Source organism: Cetorhinus maximus, chromosome 1 (genome assembly GCF_964194155.1).
Source record: "Cetorhinus maximus chromosome 1, sCetMax3.hap1.1, whole genome shotgun sequence".
In the NCBI taxonomy this organism is placed as follows: domain Eukaryota; kingdom Metazoa; phylum Chordata; class Chondrichthyes; order Lamniformes; family Cetorhinidae; genus Cetorhinus; species Cetorhinus maximus.
Window position 1 is genome coordinate 229,266,439 of NC_135879.1, and position 22,987 is coordinate 229,289,425.

Consider the following 22,987-nt stretch of genomic DNA (forward strand, 5'->3'; position numbering starts at 1 on the left):
CCATCATCAGCAGCAGAATTGTACTCAATCACAATCTGTAAACTTATGGCCCAGCATATCCCCCACTCTACATTACCACCAAGCCAGGGGATCAGCCCTGGTTCAATGAAGAGTGCAGGAGGACATGTCAAGAGCAGCACAAGGCATACCTAAAAATGAGGTGTCATCCGATGAAGCTGCAACATTGGACTACTTGCGTGCCAAACAGCATAAGCAGCAAGTGACAGACAGAACTAAGTGATCCCACAACCAATGGATCAGATAGGGAAACTATTGGAGAAAGTTCTGAGGGAGAGTATCTATCTTGACTTGGAGAGGCAAGGTTTGATCAGGGATAGTCAGCATGGCTTTGTCAGAGGGAGGTCATGCCTAACAAATTTGATTGAATTTTTTGAGGAGGTGACCAGGTGTGTAGATGAGGGTAGTGCAGTTGATGTAGCTTCTATGGATTTCAGCAAAGCCTTTGACAAGGTCCCACATGGGAGACTTATAAAGAAGGCGAATGCACATGGGATACAGGGTAATTTGATAAGGTGGATTCAAAATTGACTTAGTTGTAGGAGGCAGAGGGTGATGACAGAAGGATGCTTTAGTGACTGGAAGCCAGTGTCCAGTGGCGTACCACAGGGATCTGTGCTGGGTCACCTATTATTTGTCATTTATATAAACGACATAGATGACTATGTGGGGGGTAGGATTAGTAAGTTTGTGGATGACACAAAGATTGGCCGGGTAGTTAACCGTGAGGTTGAGTGTCTTGGGCTACAGGAAGATATAGACAGGATGGTCAAATGGGCAGATAAGTGGCAGATGGAATTTAACCCTGAAAAGTGTGAGGTGATACACTTTGGAAGGAGTAATTTGACACGGAAGTATTCAATGAACGGCATGGCACTAGGAAGTTCTGAGGAAGAAAGGGACCTTGGCGTGTGTGTCCATAGATCTCTGAAGGCAGAGGGGCATGTTAATGGGGTGGTGAAAAAGGCATATGGGACACTTGCCTTTAGCAATCGAGGCATAGATTACAAAAGTAGGGAGGTCATGTTGGAGTTGTATAGAACCTTGGTGAGGCCACAGCTGGAGTACTGTGTGCAGTTCTGGTCGCCACATTATAGGAAGGATGTGATTGCACTGGAGGAAGTGCAGAGGAGATTCACCAGGATGTTGCCTGGGATGAAACATTTAAGTTATGAGGAGAGGTTGGATAGAATTGGGTTGTTTTTGTTGGAGCAGAGAAGACTGAGGGGTGACCTGATCGAGGTGTACAAGATTATGAGGGGCATGGACAGGGTGGATAGGGAGCAGCTGTTCCCCTTAGTTGAAGGGTCAGTCACAAGGGGGCATAAGTTCAAGGCGAGGGGCAGGAGGTTTAGGGGGGATGTGAGGAAAAACTTTTTTACCTAGAGGGTGGTGACGGTCTGAAATGCACTGCCTGGGAGGGTGGTGGAGGCGGGTTGCCTCACATCCTTTAAAAAGTACCTGGATGAGCACTTGGCACATCATAACATTCAAGGCTATGGGCCAAGTGCTGGTAAATGGGATTAGGTAGGTAGGTCAAGTGTTTCTCACATGTCGGTGCAGACTCGATGGGTTGAAGGGCCTTTTCTGCACTGTGATTCTGTGATGATTCTGTGATAAGCTTTGCATTCCTACCACATCTAGTCATAAATGGTGGTGGAAAATGAAACAACTCACCAGAGGAGGAGGCTCCACAAATGTCCCCATCTTCAATGATAGGGGAGCCCAGCACATTAGTGCAAAAGATAAAGCTGAAGCATTTGCAACAATCTTCAGTCAGAAGTGTCGAGTCGATGATCCATCTCAGTCTCCTTCTGAGGTCCCCAACATTTTTAAAAAATTCATCTGTGGGATGTGGGCTTCACTGGCTGGGCCAGCATTTATAGTGCATCCCTAATTGCCCTTGAGAAGGTGGTGGTGAGCTGCTTTCTTGAACCGCTGCAGTCCCTGTGGTGTAGGTACACCCACAGTGCTATTAGGGAGGGAGTTCCAGGATTTTGATCCAATTTGAGTCTTCAGCCAATTCTATTCTCTGCACTTGATATCAAGAAACAGCTGAACGCAATGAATACTGCAAAGGCTATGGGCTCTGCCAATATTCTGGCAATAGTACTGAAGACCTCTGCTCCAGAACTTGCCGCACCCCTAGCCAAGCTGTTCCAGTACAGCTACAACATTGGCAATGTGGAAAATTGCCCAGGTATGTCCTGTGCACAAAATGAGGACAAATCCAACCTGGCTAATTACTGCCCCATCAGTCTACTCTTGATCATCACTAAAGTAATGGAAGGGGTCATCAACAGTGCTTAGCAATAACCTGATTACTGATGCTCAGTTTGGGTTCTGCCAGGGCCACTCAGCTCCTGACCTTATTACAGCCCTGATTCAAACATGGACAAAAGAACTGAAATCCAGAGATGAGGTGAGAGTGACTGTCCTTGACATCAAAGCGGCATTTGACCGAATGCGGCATCAAGGAGCCCTAGCAAAACTGGAGTCCGTGGGAATCGGGGAAAAACTCTCTGCCTTTGGAGTCAGATCTAGCACAAACGAAGATGGTTGTGGTTGTTGTATGTCAATCATCTCAGCTCCAGGACATCACTGCAGCTGTTCCTCAGGTTTGTGTCCTCGGCCCAACCATCTTCAGCTGCTTCATCAATGACCTTCCTTCCATCATAAGGTCAGAAGTGGGGATGTTCGCTGATGATTGCACAATGTTCAGCACCATTCGCTACTCCTCAGATACTGTAGCAGCCCATGTCCAAATGCAGCAAGACCTGGACAATATCCACACTTGGGCTGACAAGTGGCAAGTAACAAACGCGCCACACAAGCGCCAGGCAATGACCATCTCCGACAAGAGAGAATCTAACCATCACCCTTTGACGTTCAATGGCATTTTTTTTATTCATTTAAGGGATGTGGGCTCCACTGGCTGTGTCAGCATTTATTGCCCATCCCTAGTGCCCGTGAGAAGGTGGTGGTGAGCTGTCTTCTTGAACCACTGCAGTCCATGTGGTGCAGGTACACCCACAGTGCTGTTAGGAAGGGAGTTCCAGGATTTTGACCCAGCGACAATAAAGGAACGACGATATATTTCCAAGTCAGAATAGTGAGTGACTTGGAGGGGAACTTCCAGATGGTGGTGTTCCTGTCTATCTGCTGCCCTTGTCCTTCTAGATGGTAGAGGTCATGGCTTTGGAAGGCGCTGTCGAAGGAGCCTTGGCGAATTCTTGGTGATTGCTGAATCGTCCATCGTCAACATCCTGGGGGTTACCATATAAATAAATCCTATAAATACTGTGGCTACAAGAGCAGGTCCGAGGCTTGGAATCCTGCGACGAGTAACTCACCTTCTGACTCCCCAAAGCCTGTCCACCATCTACAAGGCACAAGTCAGGAATGTGATGGAATACTCCCCACTTGCCTAGGTGAGTGCAGCTCCAACAACACTCAATAAGTTTGACATCATCCAGGACAAAGCAAGCCGCTTGATTGGCACCCCATCCACAAACACTCACTCCCTCCACCACCGACACACGGTAGCAGCAGTGTGTACCATCTACAAGATGCACTGCAGGAATTCACCAAGGCTCCTTAGGCATCCCCTTCTAAACCCATGACTTCTACCATCAGGAACAAAGGTAGTGAACCTACGCCCCATGGGCCGAACCTGGTCCATTGCTCAATTTCATCTGGCCTGCAGCAAGATTTCTAAAAATATAGACCTATGACAGTAGTGCCTTCAAAATAGCATTCATCATGATCATTAATGATGTAGTGGTAATGTCACTTGGCTAGCAATCCAGAGACTCAGGCTAATGCTCTGGGGAGATTGGTTTAAATCCCACCATGGCAGCGGTGGAATTTGAACTCAGTTGATAAATCTGGAATATAAAGCTAGTCTTAGTGATGGTCACCATGAAACTACCATCGATTGTCATAATAACCCATCTGGTTCACTAATGTCCATTAGTGAAGGAAATCTGTCATCCTTACCCTCTCTGGCCTACATGTGACTCCAGACCCACAGTGATGTGGTTGACTCTTAACTGCCCTTTGCAATGATCTAGCAAGGTTATTTCAAGGGCATTTAGGGATCGGCAACTAACGCTGGCCTTGCCAGCGATGCCCACGTCCCCTGAAAGAATTTTTAAAATCATCATTACGAATTTGCTTTGGATAAAAGTGTCAGCTAAATTACTATAATAATATTTAACAATATAATATTCAAATTCAGCCATTGCGTTAAAACAGTGGGTGAGTTGAACGTTTCTGCATCCTCTCTAAAAAAGAAACTAAATTAAGTTGATGTTTATGTGTGTGCGGCCCGCGACTGATTTTGCCCATGTGTTAATGGCCTGTGGTAAGGAAAAGGTTCTCCACTGCCGATCTAGAAGGACGAAGGCAGCAGACACGTGGGAACACCACCTTCTGGAGGTTCCCCGCCAAGTCACTCACCATCCTGACTTTGAAATATCACCATTCCTTCTCTGTCACTGGGTCAAAATTCTGGAACGCCCTCCCTAACAGCACTGCGGGTGTACCTACACCACAGAGACTGCAGTGGTTCAAGAAGGTGGCCCACCACCACCTTCCCAAGGGCAATTAGGGATGGCCCAGTTATCCATAAACTAGCAATTTTCAATCAGGACATGAATTTCTTGCTTCTCTTACCTTGGTGAAGAATGGAGGCTGTTAAAAAGGATTGTTATAGAAAAGATCACTGAGGCTTAAAAGAAAGAAGGTTTCACTATCCTTTGAAACTTCAGAAGAAATAAATTCCACTGCTCTAGCCATGTATTTGGATTGGGATACAATCTCTCCTGCATGGCTATTACCGACCTGTCAGTGGGCTGACTTTGGAATATTGGCTGATTACTTTTTCTGTCTTTTAAGCTTTTGTTGTGGATCTTGCACTCATTAAGAGAAGGGATAATACTCAGGAATATTAAACTTTGTGTTTGACCCCTGGGCCAAATGGAAGAAAGAAAGACAAAGAGACAGACAGACAGAAGGAAAACTTGATTGATTTGCATTTATATAGCATTTTCAATGATGTCAGGCCATCTCTTAGTGCTTTACAGCCAATAAGATAGCCACTAATTAGCAAATAAAGATTGTCACAGATAAAAATAAGAAATGCTGGGAAGACTCAGCAGTTTGGTGGCATCTGTGAAGAGAGAAACAGAGAACATTTCAGATCAATGACTATCATTAGAACTGGAAGATGTGTGATGGAACAAGTTTTAAGAGCATAAGAAATAGGAATAGGAGTAGGATATGGCCCCTCAAGCTTGCTCTGCCTTTCAGTATGATTATGGCTGACCTGCTGTCTCAAGCAATTCTAAAGACCAATATTGTCAGCTAGATGTCCCTACTATTTTGTGAATAGTTGTGCCTATGTCTTAGCTGCATGGGAAACCTTCAGAACTTGAGAACATCTCCTCAAGGGCAATTGGGCATGGACAGCAAATGTTGGCCTTGCCAGCAACACTCACATCTCATGAAAGAATAAAACAAAACTCTATATACCAGGAAACATAAAAGTCATTTTCGGGAAATAGCCTTCCTTAATACGGTTGCTTCCACCTTCAATTTTCTTTTGCTACTTAGTGTACCAAAAAAAGAAACATTATATGTTTAGGAATCAAAAGGCCCATCAATGCCTAATTTCTGAATGCCACCTCCCAGTCTTCACACCTAATTCCTTCTTCTAGCAAGTATATGAAAAGCATTGTTAGGCACAACAACCTTTTCTCTTTCCATCCCCAGTATGTACATACCTAAACAACGACACACCAATAATGTAATGTTCAAATTTGACATGATTTAAAAAGAATGCCTTTCAAGGGTTAAAGGTGCATTGCTGTTCTGTAATTACTTAATCATCCAGTTTTGACTCTGTAGTCTGGCATGAAGCCTCTTCTTAACCAAGGATTTTGCTTGCTTTGGCAGGAAAATCTGGAATGGGCTAGAGCAGGCAAAGATCCTGCCAAATAAGTACGGCGTAGAGAAGATGTCAAAGTCAGTTGGACTTCTGCAGTTTCTTTACTGTCATCTCACAGCAAAGAGCCGTTTAAAATTAAGGAAATCTAGGAAGCAGGTTGCTGGCGAATGGGGAGAAAGGAATGTGAATTAGTGTTTTGAATGGAAAATGAACAAAAAAAACAAGAGAAACAAAGCTGATGTGACTGTGACTGTTTTCTTTCAGTGTCCCGATTCGGCCTGTAAGCAGGATTTGTTGGCCTACCTGCAGCGCATTGCACTCTACTGTCACCAGCTTAACATCTGCAGCAAAGTGAAGGCAGAAGTCCAAAACCTGGGAGGAGAGCTGATTGTATCTGGGGTAAGCAGCAATTAAATATAGCATTTGAGATTCACAAAGGTTTATAGCATCTTGATGGCATTTCGCTTATGCTCCCTGACATGTGCTGTTGAATATTCGCCTCTTAATAGCATATCCTTCTGTGCACGCTTCATTAGGCAATAATGCTCCTTTTTTGTTAATGTATATCTGTGACAGATAAAATATATATATATATATTTAGCGGCTGCTGTGACCTCATTAAAAATCTGCCTGAGGAATTTTAAATTGAAGAAACAGAGGTTGTCTTGTATTTCATTCTATGCCACTGCTGTGGGACTTTTTTTTTCCCTCCCAGTGATGAATGTTCTAGAACTGCAATAGCTCATGTGTGACAAAATCCAAGAAGCATTATTTAAATCATTCTTGCAACAAAGAAAAAGTGTTATTTATACTTGTGTGAGGCGTGCTAGTGCAGGAATCAGAGAAAAATCAATGCTGCAGCACTGTAAACGGCACGGCATAACTTACAGCTACTTTGCTCAGGGCTGCTGGAGGACAAAGGTATGTTTCCAATGATCTGTCAGTGGCACTGATGTTCAGTGTGCGTTGCAAGATTTAAATTAACTTTTAGCTGATCTGTCCCAGATCAGGATTCGAAGCCAGCCCATACTGACTGATAGGATGGACGCTTCTCTACATGCAGCTTAGAAGAAAGAAAGAACGTGCTACCATTTATGCAGCAACTTTTAAGACCTTAGGACAGTCCCCCAAAATTGGACCGGCACTTGAAGAGGACCAATTTGCAGAGTTACAGAAAAAAGGCCAGGACTAATCGGGCAGCTCTTTCAAAGAGCCGACAAAGACATGGCAGGCTAAATGGCCTCGATTCTGCTCTGCCGGAAAGTTCTATGATTTTATGAAAGCACTTCCCAGCCCCTTTTGACATGTGGTTGCTGGTGTAGGAGAATGTGGCTACCAATTGGCACCTAGCTCAGTCCCACAAACAGAAACAAGACAAATGACTGAACAACCTGATTTAGGGAGGGATAAATATTGCTAGGCCACCGGGAGAACTCACCTGCATTTTTTCAAAATGGTGCCATGGGATCGTTTACATTCACCTGAGAGGGTAGTCAGGATCTCAGATTAGTCTCTGAGCCTAAAGGTGTCACCGCCAGCTCTTCAGCACTCCCCTCAGAATTGCACTGAAGTGTCAGTCAAGACTATGTGCTCTTGTCGCTGGAGTTGAACCCACAGCAAGAGGCAAGAGTGCTACCCACTCAGCAAAGGCTGATGCACAGTGCATTGTGTAAGGATCAATGTTAATACTGAGCATTTTCAGTGCAATTCTTAGTGGGCGTAGGAACACTGTGCATGACTGTTCCTAATTTGTTATCAATTGGCACTAAATTTGGAAATCTCAGTCAAAGAAGCTATAGGATGGCTGGTGTTGGAAATGAAAAAATAATGTATTCTATGTGACTGAGGTGCATATCACTGAGATGGATCAGTGAGTTTTTTTCACTGTACGAAACCATGCTGTAGCTGACCTGGGAGCACTCAGTACCCTGGGAGATGAGCATTGAAGTCCCAAACAAAACCCTTCCATCCTCCAGTTCCAAGTGAAGCCGGAAATCACTTCTCTTACCAGACTGAGTGCTTTTTCAATGTCAGCTTAAGTCTATTGTGGCAGACTAGCAGAATACAGCCAAGTGCTTTTGTATGCAGCTCGCATAAATGCAAATTTTAGCTGTAGACACACGTCTTCTCCTCAAACTTACATACAGCTGGGACCTGCATTCATCCGAGGTGAATGCCAACAGCAACTTTAAACATTGAAGGCTTCTGTGCAGCTCTTCTGGCATGAATCCTGTATTGTACTATTCAAAAGGACCACGTTGCTCATTCATGCCTCATAGTGTAGGTGAAACCTCTCTGAAATTTTCCGTTTTGAATGTATTCTCATTCTTGTCCTTGATGCTGGGATATGGCTCCACGGGTGCCACCCACCCTTGGGTAGCTGGTTCCAAGTGGTCATTCTTGGAGAGTAGACCCAGATACTGAGTGTTAACTGGCTGCTTTACTTATGAAGGGCTTTGCAGCTTGTCTCTACTCATCCAAATTTTGCATGCATAGAATCATAGAGCACACGAGGAGACCAGTCATGCCTTTGTCAGTACCTGCCAGCAGGAATTGCTGAATAGCATTCAAGAGTAGAAACCTTTCTGACTACCTTTTCCATTCCTAAACCATAATGTTAAGCCATTCTTAGCACTCCAGTTGCTGCCTCCATTGAACCTAGGACCATTTGATTATTGCCTCTGTGTTTGGATGTTTGGCCATGAAAGGAGCTATGCACTAAATTTAATGTGCTTTCATCTATGTAATTCACTTCAGTAAATACCGACTATGTCTCCATACGTTTATTCACATGTATATTTGCACCAGCATGTATGTGTGTATATAAATATAAACAGTGTTCCAGTATTGCTACTTACATTAAAAATTACATTGCTGCTTGATAAAAACTGCATTTTAATTTCAAAGCCTGGACGTTGGAGCCTATGGGTATAACCACTTGAACTGGTCTCTGTCTTTGGGGACAGTTGAGATTGTGCTTTCGTCTTAGCAGGATTGAGGTAGAGGGTTCGGAAGCGAAGAGGTTCCTTTAATTTTAAACCTTCACTCAAAGGTTTGAGGATTTTTTGAATTCTCTACCCCAGAGAGCTGTGGATACTCAGTCATTGAGCATATTCTAGACAGAGATTGATAGATTTTTGGGTACTGAGGTCTTTAAGGAATACGAAAATAGTTATGGGAAGAAGGAGTTGAGGCAGATGATCAACCATGATATTAAATGATGGAACAGGCTTGAAGAACCTAAGGCCTACTCATATTTCTTATGTACTCTATTTAGAAATAACTTTGGTCACTATGCTCTTGCTCATTAGACTTCCTCCCATACAGTTAGGGCTGGATATTGCTGTCCCGAAGCGGGGAAAACCCATGTCGGGTGGGCGGGTGGGGGAGCGGATAAAGAGGCGGTGGAATTCTGAAATTGTGACCATCAGACAAGAATCACTTGTCTGCCATCCTTTTGACTGCCTGCCTTAATTTTGTGTTCCTTGGAGTTTGAAATTTTCAGTAAGGCAGGTGGGTTTCTGAAGCCTGTGTGAACCACGTCAGGTCAGAGCGTTTGTGAACCACGGGAAAAGCCTGTTCTGGAGTCGGGAACTTTTTGAAAGGCATGTTTAAAAGTTGTTGGCACCTGCGTAAGTCATAATTAGATGCTGTTATGATAATTTAAGTATGTTTTTAATGCAGTGATTGATGATAGGGTTTTGTTCTTAAAAGGTAAGTGACCATTAAATTAACAAGCATTGAGAAACTGGCAAATTCTTCAGATTATTAGAGCACATTATTTGCTGGATAAAGTGCTATTCTGCATTCAGCAGTTTTGAGATATGTCATTTGGTCCCTGTGCTTTAATCTTTACATTGATTCACAGTCCAGCCAACTGTTGAGCCTTTGAAGCAGTCGAACAGATGTCCATCTGTTCCACTACTTCAAAGGTCTTAATGTATTCAGCCCTGGAGGCTTTGTTGACACAGCTGTTCAATGGAGTCTCATTGTGAGCGCTTGGCTGAGCTCAAGACCCCACTAATTGGGCTGAATTTTATGGGCCAGCTGCTAGTGGGAAAACAGCAGGTGGACCCCTAAGTCATGGCACTGTGCCTGCCCGCTGCCGTCCTGCCCACCCCGGCATGATTTTATGGGAGGTGGGTGGGTCCCCTGCCCATGGCTTAATAGAGGGCATTTAATACCCAGTTAAAGACTTTATCCTGCTGCCGCCACTCTGATATAACTGGCCACAGGAAAGACCTGCACACAACATGTAGCACCAGCAGGTTTGACCCTGCGGTCAATGAAAGGGGGAGAGCCTACTTTGCAGGCCCCTTGTACTGATCGGAGCTAGAAGCTTATGTACACAAATCTTTGAATGTGGTAGGACAAGTTGAGCAGAATGTTAAAAAAGCACATGGAATCCTTGACTTTACTAAAAGAGAAATACAGCACGAAATCAAGTAAAACCTTTACTGGTCTACAGTATTCTGTTCAATCCTGGGCACCACAATTTACAAAAGATGTCAATCATAAAATTATGAAAATTTACGGCATAGGAGGCCAATCAGCTCAACGTGTCCCTGCCAGTGGAAAAATGCTATCCAACCTCATCCCATTTCCAGTTTCTAGCCCGTATCCTTATAAGTCACGGCACTTCAGGTGGATATACAAGTATTATTAAATGCGAAACAAAAACAAAAATAGTTGGAAAAACTCAGCAGGTCTGACAGCATCTGTGGAGAGGAAGACAGAGTTAAACGTTTCAAGTCCGTATGACTCTTCATCAGTTCAGATTTCCAGCATCTGCAGTATTTTGCTTTTATTTTATTATTAAATGCGATGAGGGTTTCTGCCTCTACTACCATTTAAGACGATGAGTTCCAGACTCCCATCACCCTCTAGATTAAAACCTTTTCCCCCACTCCGTCTAATCCTTCTACCAGTTACTTTAAATTTATGTCCACCGGCTGTCGACCTCTCTGCTAGCAGAAATAGATCCTTCCCATCCACTCTGCCTAGGCCTCTAATAATTTTATACATCTCAATTAAATATCCCCCAGCCTCTGTTACAAAGAAAACAACCCAAACTAATCCAATTTTTCCTATATTGTGACGGAATCTTTGAATTCTTCTCTGGATTGAAATCCATTTGCCAATTTTCTGCCCACTTGACCAGTTCATTGATAACATTCTAAAGCCTACAGCTTTCTCCTTCACTAGCAACCACATAGTCAAATTTTGTATCAGCTGAAAACTCCTTAAACATGCCTCCCCTATATTTAAGTCTAGATAACTGATATATATCACGAATGGTAAGGGATCAAGTACAGAGCATTGCAGAACCCCACTGGAAACAGCCTTGCAGTCACAAAAATGCCCAGCAGCCATTACCTTTTGCTTTCTGGCAAGGAGCCAATTTTGGTTCTAGTTGTCACTTGCCGTTTGATTCCATTGTATTTTACTTATCTGACTGGTCTTCCCTGTGCCACCTTGTCAAAAGCCTTGCTAAAATCCATGTAGACTATATCAAATGTGCTACCCCCATCAATCTTCCTTGTTACCTTCTTAAAATTTCAAGCAACTTAGTCAGGCCACGGCCTTTCCTTAACAAGTCCATGCTGACTGTCCTTGATCAATCGAAAGCTTTTTAATCACAATTTAACTGTCCCTCAGAAATTTTTCTAATTTGCCCGCCACTGATCGTTGGCTGATTGGTCTGTAATTCTTAGTCTATCCTTTTCTCCCTTTTTAAACAACGGTGCAATTTTAACAGTCCTCTAGTCCTCTGACCCCACACCTGTAACCAGAAAGGATTGGAAATTGATGGTCAGAGCCTCTACTATTTTTTCCCTTTCAGACAGGGAATACATTTCGTCTGGATCTGGTAATTTATCTACTTTCAAGGACCCCTTATTTTTTTTCTCCCACTGTGTTTATTGCATCCAATATTTCACACGCCTCCTCATTGACTACAATGCCTGCATTGTCCCTCTCTCTTGTGAAGGACTCTCGTAGGCCCTATTCTTTCCTTCGATTACCTCTTGCTCTTTATGTAATTCTAAAACATCTTTGATTTGTTCTATTGAATTTTTTTTAATGAATTTAATGTTTTATTCCTTAATTTTACTTGCCAATATTTTATACCCTCTCTTTGCTTTCCTAATTTCATTTTTAATTTCACCACTGCACTTTCTACCTTCCTTTAGGTTTTCTGTAGTATTGAGGTCTTAGTATCTAACATAAGCTTTCTTTTTTTGCCTTAACCTACATTCCTTGACGTACGAGGGGCTCTAGATTTGGTAAACCCACCCTTTTTCTTTCAATTCGGATATGTGCATCGCTGGCTATTAATGCCAGCATTTGTTGCCCATCTCTAATTGCCACCTTCTTGAACCGCTGCGGTCCATGTGTTGTAGCTACACCCACAGTGCTGTTAGGGAGGGGGTTCCATGTTTTTGATCCAGTAACAATAAAGGAACAGCAGTATGGTTCTATGTCAGGATGATGTATGGCATAGAGAGGAGCATGTTTGTTCTGAATCCTGTGTCTCCTTGAATGCATCTCACTGCTCTGACACTGATTTACCTTCAAGTAGCTTTTTCCAGTCCACTTTTGCTAAATCACATCCCAGCTCAGTAAAATTGATCTTTCCCTAATTGAGAACTTTTACTCGTGATCTAACTTTGTCCTTTTCCATAATTGTGCTAAATCTTACTGAATTATGACCACTACAACTAAAATACTACCCATTCCATCTGCCCAGTTTCATTCCCTAAAGCTAAGTCTAGAACTGCTCCTCTCTTGTTCGGGTGGCTATGCATTGGCTAAATAAGTTCCCCTGATACATTTTAAGAATTCATACGCCGCTTATATGTCTCACACTGAATTTATCCCAGTTAATATTAGGGTAATTGAAATCCCCTATAATTACTCCTCTATTGTTTTTGCACCTCTCAGATATTTTCCTACATAATTGCTCTCCTAACTCCATCTGAATGGAGTTCCATGTACACTCCCAGTAGAGTGATTGCCCATTTTTTGTTCCTCAATTCATCCATTGTGGCCTTATTTGGTGATTCTTCTTGCGCATCATTCCTCCTGTGACACCTGCGCTCCTCCCCCCAGCTCCCCCCCCCCAACCACTCTTTTATCCCGACTCTATCCCAACTGAAAACCCCATATCCAAGAATAAGCTGTCATATTCTTGCCCTTCTTTAAGCTATGATATCATAATGCCTAGTGTGTAGTGCCCTCAGATCATCTGGCTTGTTCACTGGATACTTTTCACTGAAGTACATACCATTAAGTACCATCAAACTCCATTGTTTCGTCTGCCCTCTACACTCGCTTACTAATTTTCTGCCTTTCGTTTTCAGCTTTGCTTGTCTACCTTTTCAATCTACTCTCAGATTCCCAAGCTCTGGTTCAAATACCTCCTCTGTGGTGCCCAGAATTGAACACAGTACTCTAGCTGAGGCCTAACCAATGTTTAATAAAATTTGAGCATAGATTCCTTGCTTTTGCAATGTATTCCTCTATTAATAAAGTCAAGGATTCCATAACTTTTATCTGCCGCGTGTTTGCCCATTTTACCAGCCTGACTATGTCCTCTTGGAGTCTGTTACTGTGCTCCTCATTTGCAAGTTTTGTACCATCTGAAAAGTATGCAATTATGGCCTGCAAAATTCAGAAGAGAATGAATAAATACTTGAAGGGAAAAAGAAAAATTACAGGACAAGGAGAAATTAGCAGTGGAGTGATTAGACCAATTGTTTAGCTGTACCCAAGAACCAGCACAGACACAATGGGCAAATGGTCTCCTTCTCTGCTGCATCATTCTATGATTATAGATACTCATCTGATGAAGACCTTGCTAATTTTTATTAGCGCCATGTCCCAGTGCAAATAACTTCCATATTTACAAATTTCTATGTCCTCTGCAACTTTCTCCAGGCCTGCATCTCATTCCATGACCCTTAACCCTCCAACTGTGATCTCCTGTGAATTATATCTTCTCTTCCTTCTGCCATGGGTGGCAGTGTCTTGAGCTGGATTGGTCCTACTCTATGGAACTATTTCACAACCCACCCTCAACCCACCCATGCCCCTCTTCCCAAACCGATACAGTACTGCCCTCCCCATCTTTAACGCTTGCTTAGCATCTACCTCAATGACTGTGCTGTCAACCTTCTCTCCTACCGCAGCCTGGCATTCATTTCCCCCCTATTCCTTAAGACCTTAATTATCTGAAGAGAAAAAAACTGCACGGCCATGGGGAAAAGGCGGAGGAGTGGGACTAGGTGAGTTCCTCTTGAAGAGAGCTGGCATGGGCACGATGGGCTGAATGTCCCCTTCTATGCTGTAACCACGCTATGATTCCATGAAACATTTACTCAGTTGACAAAGCTATATGAATGCAGATTTTGTTGAAACCATATTACCTATAGGCTTCACATTTATGTTAACTCTACAGCAGAGCAGATTGCTATGATCCCATTTCTCTGTGCTATCCCGTCATTCTTATTTCTCTTCTTGAAACGTATATTTAATTCCCTCTTACATATTACAATTGACAACACCAATAGCTACTTTTGGTAAAGGGTTCTGTATTCTTACAACACTTTAATTTGTTTGGAAAGTAACTCTACCACCTTCCCCTGTGTGCTTTTAGTAATAAACCTAAATTTACGACTCTTTGTTACTCATTCACTGACCTCGTCTACTTCAGTGAACACAGCCCTCGTTTCTCAAATCACTTGAGAGTTACTGGTGTGGAATTTCTCATGTTGATAATTTTAGTGAAGAAGGTGATGAAATAAAACCCCATGTTGTACTTTTTTTTTTGTAAGTTTTGGCAACAGGAGAAACTTCAGCCCCATAATTTATGGCTGCAGTTTAATGTTGCACTGTGCTGATTATTGATTACAGCACTAGGGTGATATAATCACAGAAAAACAACATTCCATGGCCCTTATTCTCATCATGAGAGAAAACAGATATATCTTTCATTGGGACCGTTGACTTATTATTACAGGACTGTGGTAATTTTCTCGCTCGCAGCCTCCGTTACTGACAGCAAACTCATTCGCTTCTCAGGAATTTTTTTTATAGATTTTTCCTCTCACCTCTCTTGGTTGTATCTGATTGACTGCGATTCACTTGAACATGGTTAGATTCACTTTAACACTTTATTATTCTCTCTGACAGCCCGAGATTCACTCTGCCATGCTCTGATTCATCCTCTTATTCTGCCTCCCAGTCTGCAGTGGAGGCTGAACAATGATTGATTCATTTTACTGCTCTCTGACCTGTTCTGACAGCGTGGGATTAAATCTACGGCAGTTTAGTTTTTAAAATAAAATTCGACCCGTTAAAAAAAATAATAAAGTGACATAAGAACGTAACGTCTGCAAATTTTTCCTAGTTTTCTTTTTGGGGAAAAAGGAATTGCAGTCTCTTCACCCCAAATGTAATTCGTGGTGTGAAACTCTCTAAGATTGTTTGATCTGACACGGAGTGCTGATGGCAAAGCACAGTGATAAAAGCTTTCTCGGGGTGGCTGACAGCTGGTGTGAGAGGACTTAAGGTGACAAAGGGGAACAGAAAGACATGGGATAAAGCTATGGAACACTCAGGGCAAGGGATGGCCAGAAAGGAGTCCAGTCACGGCAGGGAGCGAGCGAAGGGAGAAAGAGAGAGATTTCTTCAGCTGGTTCTTCCTGCAGTACTCTGGGGAATCCCGTAGCTATTTGAAATACAATCTGACTATTGATTTGAAACCGTACGTGTTTTTGCCAGCACACTTCTAGTAAAATCCTATCAACTCTTCCCCCCGCCTCCACCTCCCTCCCACCAAGACTGGCCTCTCCGGCATAGCGCAACTGGGAGCCCTGAGCAAACCTTGAAGCTGGGGTCCTATGATGGCAGCACGAAGGGTCTCCTCACACGGCGGGAGGGAGGAGGGGGCCAGCAGGGAAAACCTTTCTTTAACGGGCACATGGGAGGCCGATTTTAGTACAGACCCCACCACCTATAATGACCACATTTATGCCAACTTAATGTCCCCACCAGAAACAGTGGCCGGTGTAACAAGTGGGACTTTGTTGTGCATATAGTGGCTGCCACGTTACCCAATATTACCTCTCTGATAAAGCCACGGATGATGACTCCATTTACAACTGTTTGTGTCAGACTGTGGCAGTCTCCAACAGGATTGAGTTCAGCTGGACGGACCAGATTGTTTCCAACAGACTGCATATTCAGTATGAAGCAACTGATGCTACGCCCATTTAATGCATTATCAAACTGTCACTGTTAGCAAGTTAGCATTCTAGACACAAGTGCAGCTTTGAATTGAAGCGGGGTTCAGTCCAGCCATTCTTTATAGGACTTTGTAGTCGCTTTAAATTGACAGTAAGTTTCTAACATTGCAAGAGTGACCACATCTTGGGATTACTTCATCAGCTGTAAAGCGCGTTGAGACAACCTGAGGTTGTAAAATACAATATAAATGCAAGTTCATTCTTTCATTTATTTTACTGCACCGCTTTTAAAAAGAATGCTGGAGGTAAACTGGTCGGCAGTTAATCAATGAAGGGATGGTTTGATCTGACTGCACAGTGCTGAATTATGCAAAGCTCTGCTCAGTTTCATCCCTGGCCTTTCACCTTTGTGAGCAGCAATCACAGGTCATGGGGACAGTGGGACAGAGGCGGGTGACTGAAGATGGCAGGGCTTCCTCAAAAGGACCTAATAATGCCTAATAATTTAAATAGTGCCTTTGTAAATTGAGACATATGGTGATGGCAAATGATTCGTGTAATTTGCCCGATACATGTGGCTGTTCAGGATAAGCAGGGATTTTGTAAGTGTTGGGACCTTTATCTCTAAAGTGGAGGACACCCCCTGTTATGGAAATGCAACTGGGAAGTCTCAGTGGTAAGAAAATAACAGTGCTATTTACCTTGACTGTCAAACATAGAAAGCTCAATTAGCAATCAGTAAAATGAACAGGTATGTTTAATTAGGACAGACAGTCAGATGTGATGGAAGTAACATGAAAGGAGAAAGTAATTAAATGGAATTTGACAGGTAATGCAATCGTGTACTTTTAATTTGCTGTGTTACATTGAGAATTTCTCCAGCATTCAAAACATTAAGTGGCCCAACAGCATTTTACACTCGAACCTCCATTTGGATGTAACATGAGTGATATTCTATGAATTCTCACATTACCATTCCCCTCTCTCAGCTGGGTGGACAGGATAAGGCATATAAAATATATATATGTAGCTATTTGTGTGTGTGTGTTTGTATGTTTGCGTATTCATATATATATATATATATAAAATGAAGAGAGTTACGCTTGAGTTGGCTGGTAATGAAAGTAGCTCTGTTCGTACGGGGAAACTTCACTCTGGATGAGTAATTGAAAGAACTCTAGGTTCATTGATCCAGTGTTTGAATGGTCATTCACTGTTGCAGGGAACAATGTAGTTAGAGGACATTGGAGAGCACATAATGAGGTCAAAAACCCTGGTGTGCTGTTTCCATGGCTCATCGGGTAGCATTCTTGCCTCAGAGTCAGGAAGTCAGGTCCTCCTCCAGAGACTTGAGCACAAAATTCAAGGTTTACACTCCAATCTGTACTGAGTGCTGCACTGTCAACGGTGCTGTCTTTCTGATAAGATTTTAAACTGCTTTCTCAGGTGGGTGTAAATGGTCCTGTGGCACTATTTTGAAGAGCAGAGGAGTTATCCTCAGTGTCATGGCCAACATTTACCCATAATCAACATCACTGAAACAGCTGAGTTGGTCATTATTACATTGTTGTTTGTGGGATCTTGATGTTTGCTGATTGGCTGCTATGTTTCGTACATTGCAATGATGGTTACACTTCAAAAACACTTCATTCTCTGTAAAGTGTTGTGGGATGGACTGAGGTTGTGAAAGGTGCGATGTTTGCTGATTGGCTGCTATGTTTCGTACATTGCAATGATGGTTACACTTCAAAAACACTTCATTCTCTGTAAAGTGTTGTGGGATGGACTGAGGTTGTGAAAGGTGCGATATAAATACAAATGTTTCTTCCCAATTTAATTTGTTAGAGACCATACCAACCTCATAAGCAGGTTGGTAATACTCACATAGGTTATACATACAAAACAATGAAGCAACTCAGGGCTGGCAAAAGGGCCAATTGGCCTTGTACTAAAGAGGCCTTGTACTACTTCTATACTAAAGAGCCTCTACTAGAACAAAACTGTTTGAAAAATGTAAACTAAGCAAGTTAGAGGACTATGACATGGACAGCAGATAAATGATCAGTGACTTGTTTAATCCAACTAATATGTGTGCACCTAGGGCACCAGCAACATGTAAGTAATTAAGGCTCCACAGTAAATGAAAGGAAATCCTACTAGAGCTGATAAAATAACATTTTAAAAAATGAACTAACTTTTAATCTCTTAAAATTAATTTATATTTATGAAAGAGCTACTAATTTGCTTTTAAAAATGAAATTACAGCACCCATGTCTGTTGCTTTTCTTGTGACATATGAGTCAATCTTTAGATGTTGTGCCATAGATGATTTTTCATCAAGTTCGTGACTGCCTAATCAGCAACTTGAACACATATTGGTGATTAATTCTCAGTCACATGGCCTGTGCCTTTGGCATTATTATTCAAGCTTATTACCTCTCTTGCAGTTTAGATCTCCTTCTATTTTCTGCCATTGAACGCTGTTTTGGTCAGCCACTTCCTCAAAAGGAGGTGGAAGCAGAGACTTTGAATATTTCAATGGCAGAGGTAGATAGATCCTTGATTAACAAGGGGGTGAAAGGTTATCGGGGGTAGGCAGGAATGTGGGGCTGAGGCTACATTCAGATCAGCCATGAACTTATTGAATGGTGGAGCAGGCTGGAGAGGCCGAGTGACCTCCTCCTGCTCCTAATTCGTATCTTCCAGTTATCCCAAGTGTAGCCCGTTGTTTTGACTTTGGTATCCTCAGTTATACTGCAACTTTTTTTTTTGGTCTCCCTCATTTTTTTCCCCTTGGAAATTTCATTTCAGTGGCTATCTAATGACATAATGGTGGTATGTGGCTATGTGGCCTTGTTGCAATGATGGAGTTGGCCTTTGATTATTTACTGTTGGCTTGGGGGAGTTTTTGACAAAGCAGTGTTATTAGGATTTTTATTTCAGTTCTGAATAGGAGTCTAAAAATTCATACATGTCACACATATTTGTACCCATGATGTAAATGCTGTCACCACATTAAGAGGAGCTGTGTTTACTGCTACCTTACGACACCAGCCACAGAGGAATTCTTTGCCTATTTGACTCTATCCCATGACTGGATGCATGGTTACACAGTACAGGGGAATACTCCCTTTCCAGCTGATGAAATGTTAGGATTCAGTCTGTGCATGCATGTATCCATCGGTGAATGAAGCAACGACACTTTTACATCCAGTGATGACCAGTTTCTTATGTTCGATTTGCGATCTTTATGAAGAATAATAAACCTAACAAATGAGAGCCATCAATCCTAAAGTTAGAGAAATGTACCAACGATCTAAGTTCACGGTAAAAAATACAATATTTAGCTCCCAACCAGTTCTCTCACCCAAACAGCTGAGAAAAATAGCTTTCCAACATAATGAGCTGCCGGATGGGCCAGCAACACCTGATGATTAGTATTAAAACAGGCACATACTTCCCCTGAGATATGTGCTAATTATTTTCACTGAAACCTGTATATTGGCCAGATATGTTCTTAAGGTGACCCTAAAAAAAACTGTTGTTTTTCTTTTCATTGGCCTGATTTGCAAACATTTAGTGGCAGAGAAACAAAACTAAGTGACTGGAATTTAAACTGAAGATAAATGTTCTAGTTAGAGGAAGGGGAGAATACACAGTGTAAAAAAGTGAGAGTAAAAGAATGGCAGGACATATGGGCAGAATTGAGACAGCTGCAGAGAAGAATTCTGTCTGCGAATGTACAGAGCATCAGAAATAAAACAAGGTAGTTAAATCGCTGATTCAGATTCAATCTCTTCCACTTCCTCCTCCTCTCCCCAAAGTGGTCTCTGAATGATTGTTGGCAAGATTCGTGCCCTCTTGATAGCGAGGTTGTGGAACTTTTTTTTATTCTTTCATGTGATGGAGGCATTGCTGGCTAGGTCAGCATTCGTTACCCATCCCTAATTGCCCTTGAGAAGGTGGTGATGAGCTGCCATCTTGAACTGCTGCCCATGAGGTGTAGGTAGACCCACAGTGCTGTTAGAAAGGGAGTTCCAGGATTTTGACCCAGCGACAGTGAAGGAACGGTGATGTAGTTCTAAGTAAGGATGGTTTTTGGCTTGGAGGGGAACTTTCAGGTGGTGGTGTTCCCATGCATCTGCTGCCCTTGTCCTCCTAGGTGGTAGAGGTCCCAGGTTTGGGAGGTGCTGTTGAAGGAGCCTTGGTGATTTGCTGCTGTGCATCTTGTAGATGGTACACACTGCTGCCACTGTGTATTCGTGGTGGAGGGAGTGTAGGTTGAATGTGGTGGATGGGGTGCCCATCAAACGGGTTGCTTCGTCCTGGGTGATGTCGAGCTTCTTGAGTGTTATTGGCGCTACACTCAGTGGAAATAGAAAGGTAAATGGAAAATGCAGCCAATCAGCTCGAACTTGACTGCCCACTCTATTGAATACTGGAGGGCACCCCCAAATGGTCCAGTCAGCAGAACCATTGCTTAAGGATACTGATGGTTTGCTCCACAATATTCTTTGTGGCTACATGGCTCTCAGTATCGGCGTATTGTCCTTGAGTGACTGGGTGGTGAGTCATCAGCCAGATGTATAGAGAGTGTCACTTGTCTTCAAGTAGTCAAGCTCTGATTCATTGCACTGGCCCAAAGATGGTGGGTATTCCTCACTTCCTCAGGATGAAGGCATTGTGGTTGTTGCTAGGATAGCAGGCATTCACCGACATGATGTTCTGGTCATGGTCGCAGACCAACTGCATGTTGATGGAGTGGTAGCTCTTGCAGTTTGCGTTTATTACCCTGTTTGAACATAACGCTGCAGAGTCACATGGGTTTGGTCAATGACACCCTGTACCATTGGTAAACCTGTTAGGCTGGCCAATCCATGTGCCCACTGATCCTGTTTCTCTCTGGTAAGGGAGAAGACTGTGAAGTGCCCCCTGCTGGTCTCTGATACCACCTGATGCAGCAATGGATGGCAAGCTAGGTAATTTTGGCTCTTGTCACCTGCTTTTGCCTGGAAAAATTGCTTCTGTAGAAGTTGAAGGTGACAGTGACCATTGGCAGCGTTGTCCTTGCTTTACTGTGAGGCTATAGGTTCATTTGTTGGAGGCAGTAAAGTCCTTTGGCGAATTGTAGGCACTTCACACATTGCTCCTGGCTGAGGTAGAGGTAGGAGAAGTTCTTCCTGCATACCTATGGTGGGTAAGGCCTTCTGTGGAAAGCCCCCCTCCATCTCCCTCTGTGCACAGCTTCCTCTGTGGCCTGTGCTTCAGTTTCTGTCATGCTGCAAGCCAAGAGGGACTACAGCAATAGCCTCCATAAATCCAGGAGGCTTTCCATTGTCAGGGGAGGAAGCTCCTCTGACCTCCCTGTCAGGATGCAGCATCGCTGCCTTCAAAACCCAACAAGTCACCAAAGCTCCTCCAAGAACACACCACAGTAATTCCACAAACTTTGCAGGAGCAAAAATCCCAGAAGCACATCAGCTGCAAGTTAGTTGGCTAGTGCAGTAAATAACGCTAGCGAGGGGTCCCTCATGCAGCTGAACACATTCGTTACCTGGACCTGTGTGATCCAAATTGGCAGAACACACATTAAATCAGCCAGAGAGCCAGAGGTGACCAAGACCCTTCCAGCCTTCATCATTTGTCTTCGGACCTTCCCTAGCACTGGCACCAGCAGTGCTATGGAGGCCGATTTCATAGCCCTTGTATCTATTTTCACAGATAAGGGAGCAACAGGGATATAGACTGACAAAATAGATATAAATAGTTGTACAAAGCCTTGGTCAGACCCCATTTGGAGTTGTGTTCAGTTTTGCATACCATACCCCAGGAATGAAATATGGAAAGGAGAAACATGTATATCCACCAGAATGAAACCAGGGCTTAAACAGGGATAGGTTGCATTAACTTGGCTTGTATCCTCTTAAGTTTAAACAGTTAACATGCATAAAATTTTTAAGAGGTTCGTTAGATATAGAGAAACTATTTCCTCTGGTGGGGGAATCAGAACAAGAGCGCACAATCTTAAAATTAGAAGTAGACCACTCCTTATTTTGTCACAAAAGGTAGTGAAAACTTGGAACTCTCTCCCCCAAAAGACTGTGAATTTTGGGGCAAATGAAATGGTCAAGACTGAGATCGATAACATTTTTGTTATGTTAGGATGTCAGGGTATGGAACAAAAACGAGTAAAGGGAATTAAGGTACATGTGGGCCGCGATCTAACTGAATGAGGCAGCAGGCTGGAGGAACTGAATGGTGAACTCCTGTTCCTATGTAATTGGCCTTTTGTAATGCTTGATTCTGAGAGAACCTGATGTAAAAATTTGGAGCACGTTTGTAAGTGATTACATGTTTCAGTATCTTTCCTGGTTTAACAAAAGTAATTTTGGCAGGTATCACTCATGAGGCAAATGCATGTATGGAAGAATCTAGCCAAAGCAGTGTTCCTACCATTCCACTGTCTTCCATTCCACCCCAGAAAAATGTAATTTAGTGATGAACAAAGAAACAGTAAAAACTGGGAAATGAGAGCACTGGTCCGAACTGGTCTTGTATACCTCAAAATGGAACATCAGTAAAAACTGGGAAATGAGAGTACTAGTCTGGACTGTTTTTTTTTCCTTCTGGTTGGGTACTGTAAAACCTTGGCACAGCACCTCCACCATGCCAGTGATGGTGTATATAAGTTTCCATTAGAATAAGTACATGAGCCAGCCAGGAGTGACTTTCTCTCAAAATTTCTCAGGCTTCCTAGATTCCCTCTCCCTGA

The 22,987-nt window shown here is 42.9% G+C and overlaps 1 protein-coding gene across 1 annotated transcript in view; it reads left to right on the top strand.

Moving 5' to 3' along the window:
- Positions 1-22,987, top strand: part of ctnna2 (catenin (cadherin-associated protein), alpha 2) — a 1,502,658-nt gene that overhangs the window by 1,455,077 nt on the left and 24,594 nt on the right. Inside the window, exon 17 of the mRNA XM_078554361.1 lies at positions 6,233-6,367. Coding sequence (XP_078410487.1) covers positions 6,233-6,367 — 135 coding nt within the window. The remainder of the gene's footprint in view (positions 1-6,232; positions 6,368-22,987) is intronic.